A 24234-nucleotide genomic window follows, 5' to 3' on the forward strand; every position below is an offset into this window, starting at 1 on the left:
AAATGTAACCAAAGCCGTCAAAGATTGAGGAAAGATGTACACGTTCGTAAGTGCTTTCGTGAATCTGGTACCAGTAAACTAGTGAGCCTCCTTGGGCTTAGGTTAGAAGGTTGGATTTTGTACGTAGTGACAGAGAACGTGCTGGAGAGCTACGGTAACAATATTAAGGGAAAAAAACAGTATGGCAGTACGACTATATTTGAGAGATAAGGAGCTGGGATAGGACGGAGGGAAGGAATAGTCACCAATTGGACCTTCGGGGATCGAACGCCGACTCTGAAAGGGGGGCGAGGTACCTTTCTATCCACTCTACTTCAGGTGGATAGGTGTCATTAAGGCGGATATAATTTGGTATGAGGTTATTATACTATTATTGTTTCAGCTAACGAGCTAATTATTGACCAGATGTAAAGTATTATATTGACTATGGTGATTTGAGGGTCTTCGTTACCAGATTAGTTACTCGTTTGACCTCGTTATCTGCCACTACCGTTACCCCATTGATACAAACGGCAGCATTTGTTGTTTAAAGATTCGCTATCCGGAACAAAAAAGTTCCAAGTAGCACGGGCTATGGTGAGCCCGCAGTGTGAACAGCAGCGGTGGAACCTCCGTTAGCAAGAGTGCGTGTGGCGTGCGTTGATGACGCACTCAAAGAGGCCCGGACCCCAAGGGTCCCCCCCCCTGCTTTACATACTAAGAGGGCCCCCCTCTTCTCTTCTCCCCCCCCCCTTCTTCTCCTCCCCCCCTTCTTCTCCTCCCCCCCTTCTTCTCCTCCCCCCTCTTCTCTTCCCCCCCTCTTCCCCCTCTTCTCTTCCCCCCCTCTTCTCTTCCCCCCTCTTCTCTTCCCCCCCTTCTCTTCCCCCCCCCTCTTCTCTTCCCCCCCTCTTCTCTCCCCCCCCTCTTCTCTCCCCCCCCTCTTCTCTCCCCCCCCCTCTTCTCTCCCCCCCTCTTCTCTCCCCCTCCCACTTCTCTTCCCCCCTCTTCTCTCCCCCTCCCACTTCTCTCCCCCTCCCACTTCTCTCCCCCTCCCTACCCTCTCACATTCAGCCCCCCCCCCCCACGCCCTCTGGGGTCTCTTGACCCCTGCTGTGCACTCGTGGTGGCTCCCCTTATTGTGCTGTCTGGGATTGAACTTGTGCTCATTGACCTCTCAAGTCGCTCTTCAGGCGACTTGAAGGTTGTGATGGTGGTGATTGGGTTGTGCTTGGGGGAGGGGGGGGGGTGGGTTGATGAGAAGGTTGGGTTGTGGCTTGAGATGTTGATGGTTCTGTATTTGACCCTTACTCGCCGGCGGCTGAGTGGACAGGACACTGGACACGTGATCCTGTGGTCCCCCGGGTTCGATTCCGGGCGCCGGCAAGAAACAATGGACAGAGTTTCTTTCACCCCTGATGGCCCCTGTTACCTAGGAGTAAATAGGTACCTGGGTGTTAGTCAGCTGTCACGGCTGCTTCATGGGGGGGGGCTGCAGGCCTGGACCGCGGGGACACTAAAGCCCCGAAATCATCTGAAGATAACCTCAAGATATATATATATATATATATATATATATATATATATATATATATATATATATATATATATATATATATATATATATATATATATATATATAATTTGTGCTACATAAAGTCCCCGTTATGGGGTGGTGAGAGATGGGGAGGGGAGGGGGAGGCCCATAACATCCCCCACCACCCCATATTGTACTATCCTATTAACCTTTGGCGGCACCTTTAGTCTGGCAGGAAATGCCAGGCCTTCTCTCACTCACTCCCATCACACGCTACAAATGGCCTTGTTTTCCTATTGAATCACAATAGTTCTTAATGTGTAAACTACTTGCAAGAGTGCCGAAAACTTAGAGTTGTCAAGAGTTTGTTTATGAAAAAGCATTCTTTTTTCATAGATTTGTCGTGTTTTATCTGACATTTCCGTTAAAAAATATTATAATGAGAGGCCGGGTTGTGTTTTTTGTGCCAAGAGCGAACAGTGGACAGGAAATGTTTCGATGAAGTTAAGTGTGTGTGTGTGTGTGTGTGTGTGTGTGTGTGTGTGTGTGTGTGTGTGTGTGTGTGTGTGTGTGTGTGTGTGTGTGTGTGTGTATATATATATATATATATATATATATATATATATAATATAGAGGTCCTTAGGCAGATGACGAGCATATAGTGGGAACACCAAAGAGGTCTTATAGCGGATCTTGAGAGAGCTATATATTCCTCCCTTGGGGTGGGTACGTGGGCCTGCGGGCCACTCCAAGCAACAACAGCCTGTTGGACCAAGCTCTCACAAGTCAAGCCTGGCCCCGGGCCGGGCTTGGGAAGTAGCAGAACCCCATCCAGGTGCAATCCAGGTACACGTTGCTCTCGTGTGACGCACATCCTTGAGGCGTCTTTAATTCTTTAAGGCATTTCCCTTCCCTGGTCAAGACATAATGTCCCCGAGGCCCTGGTAGACCTCCCGCCCTGGAGACGGCAGGAAATGGCTAAGATGTGTGTTGGTCAGCCTTTTACAAGATCTGCTTGAGCAAGCAGACCTTACAGAGGCTTCCCTGGAAACACAAACCGTAACTGCATCTCTCTTTTCCGCTTGTTACAACTTGTAATAAAGTTGTTACATCTTGGCTTAACGTGTTTATGACGTATTAGAACTCTCCGTCTTTTACGTAAGGTGGGGGCCCAAGAGCCGAAGCTCAACAGCCCGACAGCATAGTTAGAGGGGGTTACAGCGCGGGATATTGTATAATTTATGGCCTGGCCCTCATGGCGCGTGGTCCGTGTGTTGACATTCACCTACTGTCAGTGAGTGACATTTGTCGCCCCCTGACTGCCCCCCCTGGCCCCCCTGCCCCCCCTTCCTCCAGCTTCCGTGCCTGTCATTGCTACTACCGCTAATTAAATGACCGTCCCCCCAAGAACATGGTCTGAAAGTCTTGTTTGTTATTGTACAGGTGTAGACAGTGGCACTCCTGGTTCCTAGTGTCGCCTCCTACAGGGTGCCATGCCAACAGTGGCACTCCTGGTTCCTAGTGTCGCCTCCTACAAGGTGCCATGCCAACAGTGGCACTCCTGGTTCCTAGTGTCGCCTCCTACAGGGTGCCATGCCAACAGTGGCACTCCTGGTTCCTAGTGTCGCCTCCTACAAGGTGCCATGCCAACAGTGGCACTCCTGGTTCCTAGTGACGCCTCCTACAGGGTGCCATGCCAACAGTGGCACTCCTGGTTCCTAGTGTCGCCTCCTACAGGGTGCCATGTTGAGGTTATCTTGAGATGATTTCGGGGCTTCAGTGTCCCCCAAGACGGGAGCCGGTCGGCCGAGCGGACAGCACACTGGACTTGTGATCCTGGGTTCGATCCCAGGCACTGGCGAGAAACAATGGGCAAAGTTTCTTTCACCCTATGCCCCTGTTACCTAGCAGTAAATAGGTACCTGGGTGTTAGTCAGCTGTCACGGGCTGCTTCCTGGGGGTGGAGGCCTGGTCGAGGACCGGGCCGCGGGGACACTAAAGCCCCGAAATCATCTCAATATAACCTCTCGGGGCCATGTTAACAATGTAAATATTTGAGTGGAAATGAGAGTTTAGTACCGATTGGGCTCGTCACCCCCCCCCCCCCCAAGACGCGTTGAGGAAACCATTGGGCAAGTTCTTGGAGGGAAGGGAACTATCAGGCGAAAGCGCCAAGTCATTACGACTATACAGCCCTGGGAAGGGGGATCAGGATATCAAACCGTTCTCGCACTTTCGTATAGTCAATATTGACTTTATTAAATACGTGCATATGTGACATACTAATTTATTGTGAATATTTTAGTTTACCTTGAAAAGCTTCATAGAAAACACCGACCTCACCTAACCTTCTTAGTATGTTAAGATAAGCATCTTATTGGTTCGTAATTACAATTATTACTTGACCTATTATAGGTATAGGTTAAGTAATAATTGTAATTACGAAGCAATAAGATGCTTATCTTAACATACTAAGAAGGTTAGGTAAGGTCGGTGTTTTCTATGAAGCTTTTAAAGGTAAACTAAAATATTCACAATAAATTAGTATGTCACATATTAAATAAGTGCATAAGTCAATATTGACTGTAAGAAAGTGCGAGAACGGGTTGCATGAAACGTGCCCAACCGCTTTAGTCCCGCCCGGGAAACAAATCCGGGGGACCCACCTGATTGAAATGGATGTGTGTGTCCTAGATTGAAACAAACTGTACTACGCTTCAGATAACCAGGTTCATGGCATATGGGGATTTAGTTTCCATTCTAGATTTTGTCCTTTTCCGCTCCCCCCCCCTTCAACTACCCCCCCCCTTCAACTACCCCCCCTTCAACCACTCCCCCCTTCAACCACTCCCCCCTTCAACCACTCCCCCCCTTCAACCACTCCCCCCCTTCAACCACTCCCCCCCTTCAACCACTCCCCCCCTTCAACCACTCCCCCCCTTCAACCACTCCCCCCCTTCAACCACTCCCCCCCTTCAACCACTCCCCCCCTTCAACCACTCCCCCCTTCAACCACTCCCCCCTTCAACCACTCCCCCCTTCAACCACTCCCCCCTTCAACCACTCCCCCCTTCAACCACTCCCCCCTTCAACCACTCCCCCCTTCAACCACTCCCCCCTTCAACCACTCCCCCCTTCAACCACTCCCCCCTTCAACCACTCCCCCCTTCAACTACCCCCCACTCCTCGGGGAGTGGCTGGAGAGGTGAAACGGGAACACGTAGAAGAGTTTTAGAAAACTTAAAAATAAACAAGCTTGTTTGTTTACAAAAAGCTTGTTTACAAAATAGCGAGCGCCCCCCCGAGTGAGTGCCTCGGGGGGCTCAAGTGTAAACAGGAGCTCGCAGGAATAAATTTGCAAGGGAGCCGGGTTATAAGACTAAGCGAAAGATGGCGCCGTTGTTTACACGGCCGTGATGGAGGGGCCAGGAGCTGGTGGCGCCCTTAGCCTCCTCCCGAAGCTTAGAGGCGTCCGAAGATTTGTAGCCGAGGCAAGAGGACCGGTCCATAGTGTGTTCCCGGTCGTGTGGCCGGATCTTGGGCTCTACGAGGAGCCGGATCCCTGGGGGGAAGGCTCCACAAGGAGCCAGATCCCTGGGGGAAAGGCTCCACAAGGAGCCGGATCCCTGGGGAAAGGCTCCACAAGGAGCCGGATCCCTGGGGGAAGGCTCCACAAGGAGCCGGATCCCTGGGGGAAAGGCTCCACGAGGAGCCGGATCCCTGGGGGAAGGCTCCACGAGGAGCCGGATCCCTGGGGGAAGGCTCCACAAGGAGCCGGATCCCTGGGGGAAAGGCTCCACAAGGAGCCGGATCCCTGGGGGAAGGTTCCACAAGGAGCCGGATCCCTGGGGGAAAGGCTCCACAAGGAGCCGGATCCCTGGGGGAAGGCTCCACAAGGAGCCGGATCCCTGGGGGAAAGGCTCCACGAGGAGCCGGATCCCTGGGGGGAAGGCCCCACAAGGAGCCGGATCCCTGGGGGGAAGGCCCCACAAGGAGCCGGATCCCTGGGGGGAAGGCCCCACAAGGAGCCGGATCCCTGGGGGGAAGGCCCCACAAGGAGCCGGATCCCTGGGGGGAAGGCTCCACAAGGAGCCGGATCCCTGGGGGGAAGGCTCCACAAGGAGCCGGATCCCTGGGGGGAAGGCTCCACAAGGAGCCGGATCCCTGGGGGAAAGGCTCCACAAGGAGCCGGATCCCTGGGGGAAAGGCTCCACAAGGAGCCGGATCCCTGGGGGAAAGGCTCCACAAGGAGCCGGATCCCTGGGGGAAAGGCTCCACAAGGAGCCGGATCCCTGGGGGAAAGGCTCCACAAGGAGCCGGATCCCTGGGGGGAAGGCCCCACAAGGAGCCGGATCCCTGGGGGAGGAAGGCTCCACAAGGAGCCGGATCCCTGGGGGAAAGGCTCCACAAGGAGCCGGATCCCTGGCTGTGTAAGGCCCCACAAGGAGCCGGATCTCTAGAGGGAATGGAAAAGGGGGGTCTACTTCTAGCCGGAAGAGGAGGGGGAGAGGCGCCCCCTCCCCCACAGTATTTTAATCCTTGGTAATTGCGTGATTACATTTGTAACAGTCTGTGGGAGTTCTTTTGAGGTGGCGTTCTTGGACTACCTAAGAGGCTCCGAGGAGCAGCTTAGCCAGGCTGGAGCAGTGTCAGATCAACACTTGTATTCCACGTGTTAGATCCTACGTGTTTGGCGGCAGGTAGCTGCTTGTAGAAGTGGGGGGGGGGGAGGGGGAGGATCATGTAGGCAAGATAGGAGGGAGGGGGGGAAGGAAGGAATTATCAAGGGAAAGCGCCAAGCCATTACGACTATATAGCACTGGGAAGGGGTCAGGATAAGGATTTGGGATGAGACGGGGGAAAGGAATGGTGCCCAACCACTTGTTGGGGATTGAACGCCGATCTGCATGAAGCGAGACCATCGCTCTACCGTCCAGCCCAAGTGGTTGGGTGGGGGGGGGGAGGGGAACCTTCTTAAATAGCCTCGTTCTGTACATAGTCATCACTTTGCCCTTCACTATAATCTAGGCGGTAAGCCTAGATTATGTAGTGATGGTGGTACTGAAGATGGTTACAGTGATATGAGGACGATAGTGTAGTGTAGAGTCCCCTGATCAACCAGGCTGTTACCTGATCAACCAGGCTGTGACTCATACGTCAGGCTGCGAGCAGCCGCGTCCAACAGCCTGGGTTGATCAGTCCAGCAACCCGGAGGCCTGGTCGACGACCGGGCCGCGGGGGACGCTAAGCCCCGGAAGCACTTCAAGGTAACCTCAAGGTAGAGGTGGCCACCTGGGCCACGCCAAGCACCCTTCTCCAGTTTAATATAAATTAGTAATTGTAACTCAGTGGGGTCGACAGTGGGTGGTGGTAGGTGGTGGTGGAGGATAGTGGTTGGCGTGTGGTGGTTGGTGGTAGTTGGGTTGGTGACTGGACTCTCCCTCTCCATCGGCGTCCTGACGTCATTCGCGGCAGATTTTAATTCGATTAGCGTCGATCTGAATGACCAATTCAGCGCGGGGATCACCTGTGCTCTCCGGAGCCCAGGATGATGAGGGCGGCTGTTGAAGTGAAGCCAACGCAATGGGCTGTGAATGGGTTGTATTTCCTAGGATGAACGTGGAGTATTTACCTCTGTTCCGCTGTGTAGATTAAGCTAAAGCCCTGCTACCTACCTTACCTTACCTACCTTTTTAAGGTAAGTGAGGTACATAGTGATCCACGCAGCTATCGTGGTATGTAAATTCAGTATACATTTGGTTAGTGATGCGCCAAAACCTTGCAGCCTATCCACCTATCATATCCACTACCTATTCCTCCAGTTGAGAGGCGGGACCAAAGAGCCGAAACTCAACCCTCCCCCGCAAGCGCAATTAGGCGAGTACCTATGCGTCCTATCCATACTGCAAATACAATAGTTGGTTATATAATGTAAAGCATAAATTTATTGTTGAGCCGATACATTACTGTATCAGAGCCTATATAGCCTCCAGGAGAATAAATGGTTGAAGAAAATGCTCACATGGTCTCAGAGACGCCTCAAGGCACTTAAAAGTTTCTCCTTGAAAGCATTATTAGTATTCAGTACCTTCCTTTTGACTCAATTAAGGTAGAATTGATATTCACAATGGTGTGTGTGTGTGGGGGGGGGGGGGGGTCCAGTCTGCCAGGAGCTACATCTAACAGCCTGGTTAACCCAGACCACAAGCCAGGAGGCCGGGTCAGAGACCGGGCCGAGAGGACGCTGATCCTCGAAACACAATTTAAACCCGGTAAATGTCGTCTGCATTTACAGGTTCTATGATGGGTCTGTAGACAGGTTCTGTAAATTGAAAACCGTTGTCGTTCATCTGGAGTGTACTCGTTAGTATGAGAAAAAGCAAACTGGTTCAGTGTGTTTGTAAACTGTTTACATTATCGCCGCCTGTGGCTGTTTTGGTCGTCATTTGCAGGTTTGCAAATGGTTTGCATTTGCACTCACGTCAACACCAGACCCAGCACAACCTGAACCTTGTTTTGCTTCATCTCTATCATCTGGCTTTGTTGTGCCGTCATGCTTGGCCCTGGCCTGGTCCTGGTTGGCCCCTGGCTGGCCCCTGGCTGGCCCCTGGCTGGCCCCTGGCCTGGTCCTGGTTGGCCCCTGGCTGACCCTGGCTGGCCTAGCCTGACCCTGGCTGGCCTAGCCTGGCCTAGCCTGGCCTAGCCTGGTAATGCCTGAAGGTAATGCATATTTTTAGTCATAAAATGTTGAATGGCAAATCAAGAGTTCTCGCAGTGTGTTTATACAACGCCAATGGTGTCGATCCAGCAGTGCCAGGAGCTATTTTTATCAAATAGATTCAATAGTGCTTCAAAACTACCTAAACACGGCCTGTGCTAAAGCTATCATCTGTGCTTTCACCAACCTCACCCCTCCTGTTCTTAATCTGCATACTAGCCGCGTCCCCAGCATGGACCCTCTACCTATCCCACCCCTCAGTAACTTTCCTATCAGAGGGCAGGTGGTGTGTGTGTGTTATCCCCTCAGTGACTCGTCTACTGCCCTGTTGGATGTCCTCTACTTGATGACTGGCGTCTAGAGCTCTGAGTTTCATGGTGATCATGTGGAGGGACAGGGCGTGGTTCTTGTTCCAGGGCTGGCTGGGGGGTCTGGCTGTTCCAGGGCTGGCTGGGGGGTCTGGCTGTTCCAGGGCTGGCTGGGGGGTCTGGCTGTTCCAGGGCTGGCTGGGGAGTCTGGCTGTTCCAGGGCTGGCTGGGGGGTCTGGCTGTTCCAGGGCTGGTTGGGGTCTCTGGCTGTTCCAGGGCTGGTTGGGGGTCTCTGGCTGTTCCAGGGCCGGCTGGGGTCTCTGGCTGTTCCAGGGCTGGTTGGGGTCTCTGGCTGTTCCAGGGCCGGCTGGGGTCTCTGGCTGTTCCAGGACTGGTTGGGGTCTCTGGCTCTTCCAGGGCCGGCTGGGGGGTCTGGCTGTTCCAGGACTGGTTGGGGTCCCTGGTTCTTCCAGGGCTGGTTGGGGTCCCTGGTTCTTCCAGGGCTGGTTGGGGTCCCTGGTTCTTCCAGGGCTGGTTGGGGTCTCTGGCTCTTCCAGGGCTGGTTGGGGGGGTCTGGCTGTTCCAGGGCTGGTTAGGGTTTCTGGCTGTTCCAGGGCTGGTTGGGGTCCCTGGCACTTCCAGGGCTGGCTGGGGGTCCCCTGGCTCTTCCAGGACTGGCTGGGGGTCCCTCCTATTAGTTTTCCCCATGGCCTAGGGCTGGTCGTGGCCCGTCCACGGCCTCGCGATGAAATATAAGTCATGAATGTTGATGGATAGGGCAGGAGGGGTGAAGAGATAGCAGAGGGACTGCAGAAGAGCTGGCTAGGGTACTGATTAGATTGGATAGGTGGGGCTGGGGGCAGGTAGGTAGGTAGGAGGAAGTGTGGAAGCAGATGGCTCCCTAGGGAAGGGTGCCCTCGGCCTCTAGCTGCGACCTCTAGGATGAACGAAGGATAGAAACCCTTGCATAACTCCTCCACGATCTACCTCAAGGCGCTCCCCCTTGGGGGAAAAATACGCGTCCCGTTTTCAGTTTTGGGACCTTTTTGGAAGGTTAGGATAAGGGCACTTTAATACGACAGTTTCAGGACGTTGGGGAACCTTAAGAGGACATGCTGTATCGGTGCAGGATAATCGTATTCCCCTGCTGTAACCCCTATTTCATAGTGGACTACAGGGCAACCAAATTTCTGCATCATAGGCTTCTTGGAGTACGTGTGGCTGGTAGACTCGTAGCCTCTGAGATTTTTCAGTCTCTTAGAAATATATACATATATATACACTATGTATATTTACGATCTTGATATTCTGCCCAAAATAGCCGCGAGTGAATGTCGTATGCTCAATAACCCGCGCCAGGGCCGGCCATGTATGATACATATTAGACATTGGCGCGCTAAATGAAATCCAAATACAAGGTTCTGAGTGCATTTTCCGGGCGATAAATTTTCTCGAAGTGGCCTTCGACTTGCTGCGTGTGGGTTAAAGTGGTCGTAGCGATGTGGCCATTTGTTATTTATTAGTATTCGTGGTCGTGATGGAGTTCTGGCAAAGTCGAGACTTGGCTCCCGGTCGCCGTTGGAGCGCCAAGGAGCGACCGTTGGCGCTCCAACGGTGCCGTTGGCGCTCCAAGGCACCGTTGTCGTAGATGAGGCTAGCCGAAGTAATGATAAAGAGAAGCGCCAAGCTGGGGAGACGGCTCGCTGAAGTGCAGCCATTTCCTTGAGGTTATCTCAAGATAATCTAAAGATATCCCTGGTTGCATTATCTAGGCCTCTAGGGGTGACTGTTCCTAGGGGTTATGTTGTAGTGAGAGTAACAAGAGGCTTCGAAATATAATTAAACACTATGGAAATGGCAGTTCTAGTTGGGGAAAGATGTTCCTCATCGACTGCCTGATGCGGTATCCGTCTTCAGGAGTTCGATACGAAGGTGTTACCTGGCACAATCCCCCCTCTGGCACAATCCCCCTTTAGTGCACTCCCCCTCTGGCACAATCCCCCTCTAGCACCCCTTCTGTGTGTGTGTGTGTGTGTGTGTGTGTGTGTGTGTGTGTACTTGCCTAATTGTACTCGCCTAATTGTGCTTGCGGGGGTTGAGCTTTGGCTCTTTGGTCCCGCCTCTTAACCGTCAATCAACTGGTGTACAGATGCCTGGGCCTACTGGGCTCTATCATATCTGTACTTGAAGCTGTGTATGGAGTCAGCCTCCACCACATCACTTCCTAATGCATTCCATTTGTCAACCACTCCATTTGTGTGTGTGTGTGTGTGTGTGTGTGTGTGTGTGTGTGTGTGTGTGTGTGTGTGTGTGTGTGTGTGTGTGTGTGTGTGTGTGTGTGTGTGTGGCACTTGTGCCTGGGGTGCCACACTACCCAACACGTGCCTGTGTTTACATAGCCTTGTGTGAGTGGTCACCCCCACGCATCCTTGTGGCGCGCCTTGAACTTGTTTGTGTCCCTGTCGGTTTGACTTCTCTTGTGTGTAAATAGGGAGGTGATGAACAAATCCACACGTGTTCGGGCGTAGGTTCGAACTCTCGTTAGGAAGGTAATCACCTTTTAGAGGTTAAGAGGGGGAGGTTCAGCTGTCACACTGCTTTACAGAGTACAGTTATATTACAGAGTTCCATATTATTAGTTTTTTTTAACTGGACGGTAGAACGACGGTCTTGCTTCATGCAGGTCGGCGTTCAATCCCCGATCATCCAAGTGGTTGGGCACCATTCCTTTCCCCCGTCCTATCCCAAATTCTTATTTTGACCCCTTCCCAGTGCTATATATACAAACAATACGTTACAGTATGTGTGTCACACATACACAGCCTCGCTCCTGTGCCAGGTAAGTCCACTACGGGCTCACCATAGCCCATGCTACTTGGAACTTTTGTTCTGAGTAGCTGAATCTATAACAACATTACAGTATGTCAATTATATTGTCAATTGCATGGGGGTGGAGCGATGCCTGTTCCTGACCAACCAGGCTGTGGTGGATATGTGGGCCTGTGGGCCGCTCCAAGCAACAGCCTGTTGGACCAAGCTCCGAGCCCGAGGAGTAGAACTACTCTCAGAATATACCCTCTCCTGAAGTATGCTCCAGGAATGCCCATCTATCCCTATTGTTATAGATTCAGCTACTCGGAACAAGTTCCAAGTAGCACGGGCTATGATGAGTCCGTAACTTACCTGGCACAGGAGCGGTGCAAGTAGCACGGGCTATGGCGAGCCCCGTAACTTACCTGTCACAGGAGCGGTCGATCTATCCCTTCTACCATGTTTCTTTTACCCATTCCACTACCATCACCACAACAAGTCGTGGCTAGTAAAAGATTTAACACGGTCCTTTCAAAGCTCCTCTACCATGAACAAATCCACAAGGGCCGTGACGAGGATTCGAACCTGCGTCCGGGAGCATCCCAGACACTGCCTTAATCGACTGAGCTACGACAGGGTAAAAGGGTTGAAACCAAAGTTCTACTGAACTTACTGGATCCCGTAGCCTTTCCTCTACCATGATTTAACTGCAGGAGGCCTATTCACTAACTACTTGAAGACGTGCCCATATCTACCTATCTACTGGAGCGAGTTTCAACTCCTGGGCCCCGCCTATTGTCACTCCCTCTCGTCAAACTGCGTATTTTCTTTACAGATAACTTTTCATAGCTAATTCCCACTTTGTCCTTGATCCGCCCTATGTGTCAGTAGCCAAACGGAGGCGGTTGGGCACGCGTGCGTGATATAGATGGTAAGGAACAGTGTACAAAGCTGTTATTAATTTTTCTTTAGGTATGAGGCAATGTTAATAGGCCTTCCCCCCCTCCCCCTATATTACATACCTTGAGGTTACCTTGAGATGGTTTTCGGGGCTTAGCGTTCCCGCGGTCCGGTCCTCAACCAGGCCTACTTTTTATTCCACACACCCTGCAGGAAGCAGCCCGTAGCAACTGTCTAACTCTCAGGTACCTATTTACTGTTAGGTGATCAGACGCATCAGGATGAAAGAAACTGTGCCCATTTGTTTCCGCCTCCACCCCTGAACCTTACGACTATGAATCCCGAGCCCTGTCTACTCAGCCGTCAGGCCCCTCTGGAGGCGGCGAAGGACTAACATCAGTGTTTCAGGTTGAAAATTAAATTCGCCCATGTGCCTATACAAGATAGACCTAATTAGTTAAACAATAAAAAAATAAATGCTTGTACTGTGGCAAAGTCGGTGTAGAATCAGGCATCAAGTGTGACCAGTGCAGAATGTTTCGTTCGGTAGTGCTGATGTGAGCGTTCAGTGCCCACCCGTGCGAAGTCATGGGGGGATTAAAGTGTATTTTAGGGGGATTTTAGTGTATTTCTTTTTGCAGGTATTACTCTTGTTAATGAATACATGAAGAATGGGAACAGCAAAGCGTAAGTTTTTAATAAACACGTGTTCTCTGGCACGCATAGAAAATGGGGGTCGTTAAATAATTTAGCGACGGGGGACCAGGCTATACTGAACATTTTTATTTTGTTTTGAACTGAAAATGGGATTTATAAAAGGCGGGTTATTGAGCAGTTATACGCTCAATTTTTTTAGTCTTGCGAACGAAACCAGTACATCCTTACTCCATCTTTGGCAGCTTATAGGCTGTATTTACTGGACAGTTTGAGATGGGAAATTATAAACATTAGTTAACTGAGGATATAGGGTGGGTGTTCAATGTGTATATGAAAATGCAGGTGTGTGTGTGTGTGTGTGTGTGTGTGTGTGTGTGTGTGTGTGTGTGTGTGTGTGTGTGTGTGTGTGTGTGTGTGTGTGTGTGTGTGTGTGTGTCCGCGAGCGCGTGTAGATACTAGGACCTTGTGTGTTTTTCTTCACCGTATGGACTAATCCGCATTTACAATGCTAACCAGCATATATACATTTTCTTCTGTCCTCCATGGACAGGGTGAGAGATCGGTTAAACATATAGTTCAGGGATTTATTGAACAATCTGTGGTTGATTGTAGTGGTTTTAAAATGCTGGAAATGCAGTGAGAGTTATGATAGCAAATGCCTTTGCAGGCAATTTAAGGCAAAGGCCTTAAATGCCTTAAAGACGTCTTCCTTAAGATATCTTAGGCAGAAGTACAAGCAAAGTTTAAAGGGGGGCGGGCATAATAGCTATTTTCTATAGTTTGTAGACATAATCAATCTGCAAATAAGACTTGATACCTTATCTTGAGATTACCTTGAAATGGTTTCGGGGTTTAGCGTCCCCGCGGCCCGGTCCTCGACCAGGCCTCCTCATTGCTGCCCAAAAATTGTTACATAGAGCCGATGATATCACATCGTTATCCGCTACTGTGAGACGTCACATTCAGGGCCCAACACACACGGTAAAATGACACATATTTAAATATTTTTAGATAAATTGTGTAATTGTTTAGTGTATTTCTTGACTGTGATTGGACACATAGATTTTTGTCAGCCATTAACTGTGTGTGTTGTACTTTTATGTCCAAAAATCATGTTTTTTTTCTATGTAAAATTGGTTTTAGGTGTCATACGATCTATTTACATCTTGAAGTGTTTTTGACTGATGAAATTGTTTGTTTACAGATGAACTGGAATCGCAGGTGTTTCCTGGAAATGGCAGTGAGACGGACTACTTCCGGCTGTTACAACGAGATGGCGACTCCCTCCTTATCGGCGCCAGGTGAGTGCTCTTGCAGCGTCATTGTTGGATAGCTTATCGGTGTACAGTCATCTGGAACCTGTTGCATATTCCTTGGGTTTTTTCCCCCCTACGAATATGTCATTTATTGCTAGTTTTATTAATCGGAATCTTGGCTTTTCTTGATCTTGGCTTCTCTTGATCTTGGCTATTCTTGATCTTGGCTTCTCTGGATCTTGGCTATTCTTGATCTTGGCTTCTCTGGATCTTGGCTATTCTTGATCTTGGCTTCTCTGGATATTGGCTATTCTTGATCTTGGCTTCTCTGGATCTTGGCTATTCTTGATCTTGGCTTCTCTTGATCTTGCCTATTTCTTGATCTTGGCTTCTCTTGATCTTGCCTATTCTTGATCTTGGCTTCTCTTGATCTTGCCTATTTCTTGATCTTGGCTTCTCTTGATCTTGCCTATTCTTGATCTTGGCTTCTCTTGATCTTGCCTATTTCTTGATCTTGGCTTCTCTTGATCTTGCCTATTTCTTGATCTTGGCTTCTCTTGATCTTGCCTATTCTTGATCTTGGCTTCTCTTGATCTTGCCTATTTCTTGATCTTGGCTTCTCTTGATCTTGCCTATTTCTTGATCTTGGCTTCTCTTGATCTTGCCTATTTCTTGATCTTGGCTTCTCTTGATCTTGCCTATTCTTGATCTTGGCTTCTCTTGATCTTGCCTATTCTTGATCTGTCCGCTCGGCCGACCGGCTCCCTAGTCGGAATAGGCTCGGTTGTTCTAGAACCTGAGGTCGGACATCTCTTGTGGGCTTGTATGATCGTTGAGGCTGTTGCTGCCTGCCCACCGCATGTGCTACCCTTTACGTGATCGTGTAGGCTGTGGTGGTTCGTAGTCTGCAAGGTGATTGATGTTTCATTACTTGTCATTGATGGGTTAGCTATCACGCCTGTCTCTGCTTAATTGCCGACTGACTGTATCAACAGTGTTGTGTTGCCGCGGCTCGGGGAGATGGTTATCTTGAGGTTATCTTGAGATGATTTCGGGGCTTTAGTGTCCCCGCGGCCCAGTCCTCGACCAGGCCTCCACCCCCAGGAAGCAGCCCGTGACAGCTGACTAACACCCAGGTACCTATTTTACTGCTAGGTAACAGGGGGCATAGGGTGAAAGAAACTCTGCCCATTGTTTCTCGCCGGCGCCTGGGATCGAACCCAGGACCACAGGATCACAAGTCCAGCGTGCTGTCCGCTCGGCCGACCGGCCCCCGACCGACCGTGGAGGTTCCTGGTTCACAAGATGTAGATGGTCCAACCACTTGGGCTGGACGGTAGAGCGACGGTCTGGATTCATGCAGGTCGGCGTTCAATCCCCCGACCGTCTAAATGATTAGGCACCATTCCTTCCCCCCCCCCTCCATCTCGCGTCCCATTCCAAATGGTTATCCCTAAGTGCTATATAGTCGTAATGGCTTGGTGCTTTCCCTGATAGTTCCCTTCCCCCCCTGGTCGTGATGGGGGAGGGGGGTTGGGGGGGGATCGTGAGGTTAGGGGGAGTGGGAAGGGGGTCGTGAGGTTCTGAAGGGAATTATCAGGGGGAAAGCGCCAAGCCATTGCGAATTATATAGCACTGGGAAGGGGTCAGGATAAGGATTTGGGATGGGACGGGGGGTGGGGGGGAGGAATGGTGCTCAACCACTTGGACGGTCGGGGGATTGAACGCCGACCTGCATGAAGCGAGACCGTCGCTCTACCGTCCAGCCCAAGTGGTTGGGTGCATCCTGAGATTAATGGTACTGCCCGTGTAGTAGTAGTAGTAGTAGTAGTAGTAGTAGTAGTAGTAGTAGGCATCCATCAGTCTCAGGAGACTATGGAGTTGCGCTCTGGTTGTCGGTCTGGTCTGGTCTGGAGTGGCCCCACCAGGGCGCAAAGCCAGGTTGATTCGGGGGAGAAGCTGTTACCCAGGCAGCAGGTCCCCCCCCCCCCCTCTCCACGGCGCTGAAAGCAGTGTTGTTAATCACTACAAATACAGTTTGCAAAAGTGTTTTAGCAATCTCAAATGACCTCATTCACGACTCCCATTGTTGGGTCGTGTGTGTTTTACACACTCAAAAACACACGGAACAGATGCCATTGCCTGCGCTGCTCGGGTCGTAAACTGGCACTGCAATCTTAATGTGTTTTACGACAACAAGAGCAGAGGGCGCGTTATCCCAGCACAACGTGGCACTCTTCTCCAGGGTGCCACAAGCCGGCAGCATCTTGGAAGACTTTGCGGGGGTCGTCGCGAGGCGGTGATGGTGCACGGAACCATGGAGTAGGTTGGGGAGCCGGTCGGCCGAGCGGACAGCCCGCTGGACTTGTGATCCTGTGGTCCTGGGTTCGATCCCAGGCGCCGGCGAGAAACAATGGGCAGAGTTTGTTTTACCCTATGCTCCTGTTACCTAGCAGTAAAATAGGTACCCGAGAGTTAGACAGCTGCTACGGGCTGCTTCCTGGTGGTGTGTAACAGGAGGCCTGGTCGAGGACCGGGCCGCGGAGACGCTAAGCCCCGAAATCATATCAAGATAACCTCAAGATACATTTCCTGGGTATAAACGACCTTGCCGCCTCTTAACACGACAGCATTAAAGTCTGATCTCTAGAATTTTCCTAATAAATTCTCGCTTCGTGACCGGGAATAATTCAGTGGTCAGGTTCGTGGCTGTGCGCGTGCTGTAGGCAGCTGGGACGAGGAGCCGCAGATACAAGCGATACAGCTGTATTGGGGCGTTACACTAATGGATTGGTCGTGAAGGGAAGCAGCCTTCCCTTCAAGTCGACTCAAGACTTGAAACAGACTTCTGCCCGAAACGCTTTGCGTAATAGTGGCTTTAGGCATTGTATGTACTAGCTCTATCTATAAAGCCAACAAACTTTGTAAAATCTCTTTATGTATGTACCTTACCTAAATAAAAATTATTATTATTATTATTATTATTATTATTACTTCAAGACTCCCTTGTCAAGCCTGGTCTCGGGCCGGGCTTGGGGAGTAGAAGAACTCCCAGAACCCCATCAACCAGGTAATCAACCAGGTAGCCAACCAGGTAGCCTTAAACGGGAGGCCGCCCATGCCAACATGGGCTCGACCTTTCACATGACTAAAATGGTGCTTGGGGTGAGACATGGCCCGGTCCCCCCCCCCCCCTCCCCTTGACCTTCTCACCATTTGTGGGTGTTCATTCATTGGACGGGGTGTCGACTTGACCGACACAATCGACTTGAGAGTGGTCCAGGACGGACCGAAACGTCGTCGTCGTCGTCCCTTCACCTTCTAGTGTGTGGTCTGGTCAACAGGGTGTGGCTTGTTTGATGGGCTGGCAGTGGTGATGGGTCGAGGGTGTGGCGCGCCCCTGTGACGGGCGGAGGTAGGGGTGTCGTCTCTCATAATGAGGTCGTTGGGCCATATATAAAAACACGACTAAATCAAAAGCGAAAAAGAAACGGGGAAAAAGGAGGAAACCCCACTTCCATTTAAAACTTTGTCCCAAATATCAGAATAACATGGTTATCGCGAGGCGAATAACCGAACTCAATTACGGGCTCACCATAGCCCGTGCTACATGGATATTTCGTTCCGAGTAGCTAAACGCCCCGGGTTGTGTTTTTTTTTCAGATTTAGCTACTCAGAACGAAGTGTTCATGTAGCACCGGCTATGGTGAGCCCGTGAACGCCGCGGGGCTCGTTATTGCCGCCCTCGTTTGGGAGTCTTCGACCAGGGGCGCTTTGTGTATTCTTCCGTTTAACTATTTTTAAGGTTTTGAAGAGCCTTCCGGTTTCCGTATAAAGCAGTCCAACGTCAAGGAAACTGACATATTTAAAGTAGTCTCTCCTAACCTACCAGAGGACCCAAAACAGAAAACGGGACAGTACGTCACTTTCGCCAGCCGCTTTCATTTTCTAGTACGATAATTTTTGGCCTTATGTCACGCATACGATCGAAATGCGACGTTCTTGTTATCGATTTTTTGGATTTCTAGCTTATTGTAACCCCTGAAATCTCTCTTGAAAGATTTAATTGCCATCTTTCTTTTCTTGATAATATATTGGGATCTTTCGAAATGTTAGTCTTCGTGTTAGAGGAGCTGTTCACTTGAGACAGTTAAACAAGTCCCAGCTGTGTCTGGGTACAAGTGACAGGATGAACAACCCAGCGAGTTTTCTTCCTATTGGGGAGTGTTGTACATGCTGCTATGGCGGTGTGTCCACTCACAGGATGAGTGACGCTGCCCAATACTGTCACTATGGCGGTGTGTCCACTCACAAGATGAGTGGCGCTGCCCAATACTGTCACTATGGCGGTGTGTCCACTCACAGGATGAGTGGCGCTGCCCAATACTGTCACTATGGCGGTGTCCACTCACAGGATGAGTGGCGCTGCCCAATACTGTCACTATGGCGGTGTCCACTCACAGGATGAGTGGCGCTGCCCAATAAACTCGCCCCTCGGGGCAAAATTGAAACATTTTCTTTCGATCTTACTCTCATAACAATTCTCCCAACATCTCCATCCCTGGAGTTTTATCTCGTGTAATAAATAGTTATTCAGTTGTCAAACAGTTGAGAGCCGCGTTCACACACTCTTTTATGCTTCGTGTTTATACTAAATAGCCATCATGAGGGCTCATTGGGAGCACACATGTGTCGAGATGAGAGCAGTGGCCCGGTATCTCCCCCCACCACACCCCCAACACCACACCACCACCACAGTTGCCGCCTGCAGCGATGGCATTCACAGCTGGTAGACCACAACAAGAACCTTCCTTGCCGACTTGGGCAAAAAGGCATGAGGTCACGCCCACTCTGGTGGCAGACTTGAGAATCACACCAGCGAAGCCTCACGTAAAATTCCTCAATGTTTTTGCCATTTGTTCGGCTTGGATAGGTTGAGCGATGTTGTTAAATATGTGACAGGGGTCTATCCAAGCGAGACTACCATTTTTTTCCCCGACCTGAAGTCCTTGTTTGTTTAAAATGACGCGGGACAGGTGGTGATTTTTGGGCTGTGTTGTGGGGGGCTGGGTAAATTTGTTAAATTTTGCCCCGAGAGGCGAGTTTATTGGGCAGCGCCAGTCATCCTGTGAGTGGACACACCGCCATAGTGACAGTATTGGGCAGCGCCAGTCATCCTGTGAGTGGACACACCGCCATAGTGACAGTATTGGGCAGCGTTACTCATCCTGTGAGTGGACACACCGCCATAGTGACAGTATTGGGCAGCGCCACTCATCCTGTGAGTGGACACACCGCCATAGTGACAGTATTGGGCAGCGTTACTCATCCTGTGAGTGGACACACCACCATAGTGACAGTATTGGGCAGCGCCACTCATCCTGTGAGTGAACACACCGCCATAGCAGCATGTACAACACTCCCCAATAGGAAGAAAACCCGCTGGGTTGTTCATCCTGTCACTTGTAGGGGGGCTGGGTAGTACTCGCTTGTCAGAATACAAGTGACTACCAGCCTTGTAGTTGTTGCGTTGTAATTTAACTATGCTGACGGTCGTATATTTTCGAATCTAGTCTTAAATTTGTGGATGGAGGTGGCTTCCGTAACTTTTATTTTCTCTGTGCGTTACAAAACTCGTTCAAGGTGCCAAGTGTGTCACTTATACTTCTTCTACTTTGGTTTTTTTCAACATCCACTTGTGGATGTGCTTTAGCTCTTGGGCTGCAACCCTCTTAGAAGGACGATGGTTAGGCAGGTGTGTATATGGACCAGTAACCGCATAGCTGTTGGGAAGTGCCCCATTTCAGTGGAAGGTGGGAGGGGGGAGGAGGAGATTTCGCAGTTAAGAATAAACTCTGTTTAGTCGAATGTTTATGCGTCTCTTCATTAGTTACTGAAGTATCCTTATTTCAACATCTTCGTAACCGATCAGAAGTTATTCCCGTGAGGAAATGTGCATGATCGTATTTGGTAATGTAATTATCTCCGATGAGGTCTGATGAAGACCTTTCTGTGTTCTCTGTAATCCATTTTTGCGCTACCGCTCGCGGGATGAGTATGGGGTGCACAACAGTCTCTCGTTCTGTCTAGCTATCTAGTTCTCTCTGGTTCTCTCTCGATGGGCTGGGAAAAGGCTGTCAGTTGTGCTTGGGAATGTTGATCGGCAGGGCTGTGTGTCTGGGCAGGGCAGAGTGTCTGGGCAGGGCAGGGGGGGGTCGACGCTGGGCAGGACTTGACACTGTTCGCCTCATCTCCCGGCCCTGATTGATACGACATTCGCAGGTGGCCCTCGACCTGGTCCGCGGGTGCTGGAGGTGGCCCTCGACCTGGTCCGCGGGTGCTGGAGGTGGCCCTCGACCTGGTCCGCGGGTGCTGGAGGTGGCCCTCGACCTGGTCCGCGGGTGCTGGAGGTGGCCCTCGACCTGGTCCGCGGGTGCTGGAGGTGGCCCTCGACCTGGTCCGCGGGTGCTGGAGGTGGCCCTCGACCTGGTCCGCGGGTGCTGGAGGTGGCCCTCGACCTGGTCCGCGGGTGCTGGAGGTGGCCCTCGACCTGGTCCGCGGGTGCTGGAGGTGGCCCTCGACCTGGTCCGCGGGTGCTGGAGGTGGCCCTCGACCTGGTCCGCGGGTGCTGGAGGTGGCCCTCGACCTGGTCCGCGGGTGCTGGAGGTGGCCCTCGACCTGGTCCGCGGGTGCTGGAGGTGGCCCTCGACCTGGTCCGCGGGTGCTGGAGGTGGCCCTCGACCTGGTCCGCGGGTGCTGGAGGTGGCCCTCGACCTGGTCCGCGGGTGCTGGAGGTGGCCCTCGACCTGGTCCGCGGGTGCTGGAGGTGGCCCTCGACCTGGTCCGCGGGTGCTGGAGGTGGCCCTCGACCTGGTCCGCGGGTGCGGGAGGTGGCCCTCGATCTGGTCCGCGGGTTCTGGAGGTGGACCTCGACCTGGTCCGCGGGTGCTGGAGGTGGCCCTCGACCTGGTCCGCGGGTGCTGGAGGTGGCCCTCGACCTGGTCCGCGGGTGCTGGAGGTGGACCTGGACCTGGTCCGCGGGTGCTGGAGGTGGACCTCAGCTCTGGGTCCGCGGGCTGCGAACAGAAATAGTCTTAACCGACCAGGCCAGTCCCCAGGGAAGTCTGGCCTGGCCTAGCCGGGCGGCAAAAAAAAAAAAAGAAAGACTTTTAACTGTCCAGAAACGCGAACTAATATATTCAGTCTTTGTAAACCGGTCAGACCTCTGTTTACTGCATCGTGTATATATGTGTTCTAGAGCCGAAACCGCCCGAATTGAACGATTTAAAGACACGGAAAAAAACATTGAATATGAACATCAGAGGTCCGCGGTTGTTCAACGTCCTCCCAGCAAGCATAAGAAATATTGCCGGAACAACCGTGGACATTTTCAAGAGGAAACTAGATTTATTCCTCCAAGGAGTGCCGGACCAACCGGGCTGTGGTGGGTATGTGGGCCTGCGGGCCGCTCCAAGCAACAGCCTGGTGGACCAAACTCTCACAAGTCGAGCCTGGCCTCGGGCCGGGCTTGGGGAGTAGAAGAACTCCCAGAACCCCATCATCCAGGTATATGTGGGCCTGCGGGCCGCTCCAAGCAACAGCCTGGTGGACCAAACTCTCACAAGTCAAGCCTGGCCTCGGGCCGGGCTTGGGGAGTAGACGAACTCCCAGAACCCCATCAACCAGGTATATGTGGGCCTGCGGGCCGCTCCAAGCAACAGTCTGGTGGACCAAACTCTCACAAGTCAAGCCTGGCCTCGGGCCGGGCTTGGGGAGTAGACGAACTCCCAGAACCCCATCAACCAGGTATATGTGGGCCTGCGGGCCGCTCCAAGCACCAGCCTGGTGGACCAAACTCTCACAAGTCAAGCCTGGCCTCGGGCCGGGCTTGGGGAGTAGACGAACTCCCAGAACCCCATCAACCAGGTATCAACCAGGTACCTTTTTTTAGGCTATTAAGTATACCGGTTATTGGCTGGGGTTTAGTGCGATATGGCACGATAATGGCGCACACATTGTACGATGGTAGTGGAGCAGTGGTAGTTGGCCTCTGGGGGGGGGGGGGGGCAGTGGTAGTTAGCGTGGTAGTTTGGTGTTTACATTGTGAAGGGGTTGTTTGTGCATACAACCACTTGTCTCCTTTTTATGTACATCTTTGTTGTTTTAAAGTTTTATTTCTCCCAGCGTCGTGTTGGTTAGTTGTCGGTTACATCTGGCTGTTGGTGGTGGTGGTGGTGGGGTCCACACGCCCTGGAGGGTTACATCTGGCTGTTGGTGGTGGTGGTGGTGGGGTCCACACGCCCTGGAGGGTTACATCTGGCTGTTGGTGGTGGTGGTGGTGGGGTCCACACGCCCTGGAGGGTTACATCTGGCTGTTGGTGGTGGTGGTGGTGGGGTCCACACGCCCTGGAGGGTTACATCTGGCTGTTGGTGGTGGTGGTGGTGGGGTCCACACGCCCTGGAGGGTTACATCTGGCTGTTGGTGGTGGTGGTGGTGGGGTCCACACGCCCTGGAGGGTTACATCTGGCTGTTGGTGGTGGTGGTGGTGGGGTCCACACGCTCTGGAGGGTTACATCTGGCTGTTGGTGGTGGTGGTGGGGTCCACACGCCCTGGAGGGTTACATCTGGCTGTTGGTGGTGGTGGTGGTGGGGTCCACACGCCCTGGAGGGTTACATCTGGCTGTTGGTGGTGGTGGTGGGGTCCACACGCCCTGGAGGGTTACATCTGGCTGTTGGTGGTGGTGGTGGTGGGGTCCACACGCCCTGGAGGGTTACATCTGGCTGTTGGTGGTGGTGGTGGTGGGGTCCACACGCTCTGGAGGGTTACATCTGGCTGTTGGTGGTGGTGGTGGTGGGGTCCACACGCTCTGGAGGGTTACATCTGGCTGTTGGTGGTGGTGGTGGTGGGGTCCACACGCTCTGGAGGGTTACATCTGGCTGTTGGTGGTGGTGGTGGGGTCCACACGCTCTGGAGGGTTACATCTGGCTGTTGGTGGTGGTGGTGGTGGGGTCCACACGCTCTGGAGGGTTACATCTGGCTGTTGGTGGTGGTGGTGGTGGGGTCCACACGCTCTGGAGGGTTACATCTGGCTGTTGGTGGTGGTGGTGGTGGGGTCCACACGCTCTGGAGGGTTACATCTGGCTGTTGGTGGTGGTGGTGGGGTCCACACGCTCTGGAGGGTTACATCTGGCTGTTGGTGGTGGTGGTGGTGGGGTCCACACGCTCTGGAGGGTTACATCTGGCTGTTGGTGGTGGTGGTGGGGTCCACACGCCCTGGAGGGTTACATCTGGCTGTTGGTGGTGGTGGTGGGGTCCACACGCCCTGGAGGGTTACATCTGGCTGTTGGTGGTGGTGGTGGGGTCCACACGCCCTGGAGGGTTACATCTGGCTGTTGGTGGTGGTGGTGTCCACACGCCCTGGAGGGTTACATCTGGCTGTTGGTGGTGGGGTCCACAACCCCACCATGGGAGCGTCGTGGCCCCCACCATGGGAGCAGCGTCGTGGCCCCCACCATAGGAGCAGCGTCGTGGCCCCCACCATGGGAGCAGCGTCGTGGCCCCCACCATGGGAGCAGCGTCATGGCCCCCACCATGGGAGCAGCGTCGTGGCCCTCACCATGGGAGCAGCGTCGTGGCCCCCCACCATGGGAGCAGCGTCGTGGCCCCCACCATGGGAGCAGCGTCGTGGCCCCCCACCATGGGAGCAGCGTCGTGGCCCTCACCATGGGAGCAGCGTCGTGGCCCCCACCATGGGAGCAGCGTCGTGGCCCCCACCATGGGAGCAGCGTCGTGGCCCCCACCATGGGAGCAGCGTCGTGGCCCCCACCATGGGAGCAGCGTCGTGGCCCTCACCATGGGAGCAGCGTCGTGGCCCCCCACCATGGGAGCAGCGTCGTGGCCCCCCACCATGGGAGCAGCGTCGTGGCCCCCACCATGGGAGCAGCGTCGTGGCCCCCCACCATGGGAGTGTTGAAAGGGTCAGTGTTAGTAGCCAAGGTCAACAACATCCCTCCCCCCCCCTTTTCCCCCACCACCCCCTCTATTTTTGTAACCACATTACTCAAGAATG

General features: G+C 52.5%; 1 protein-coding gene across 5 annotated transcripts in view; it reads left to right on the top strand.

Annotated features, from left to right (window-relative positions):
- The window catches only part of LOC123749839 (semaphorin-1A), a 234438-nt gene that overhangs the window by 153231 nt on the left and 56973 nt on the right, over positions 1–24234 (top strand). For all 5 annotated transcript variants that reach the window (XM_069314889.1, XM_069314892.1, XM_069314893.1 and 2 more), the window contains exon 3: positions 14112–14208. In XM_069314889.1, coding sequence (XP_069170990.1) covers positions 14112–14208 — 97 coding nt within the window. The remainder of the gene's footprint in view (positions 1–14111; positions 14209–24234) is intronic.

Source organism: Procambarus clarkii, chromosome 80, assembly GCF_040958095.1.
Source record: "Procambarus clarkii isolate CNS0578487 chromosome 80, FALCON_Pclarkii_2.0, whole genome shotgun sequence".
Taxonomy (NCBI): Eukaryota; Metazoa; Arthropoda; class Malacostraca; order Decapoda; family Cambaridae; genus Procambarus; species Procambarus clarkii.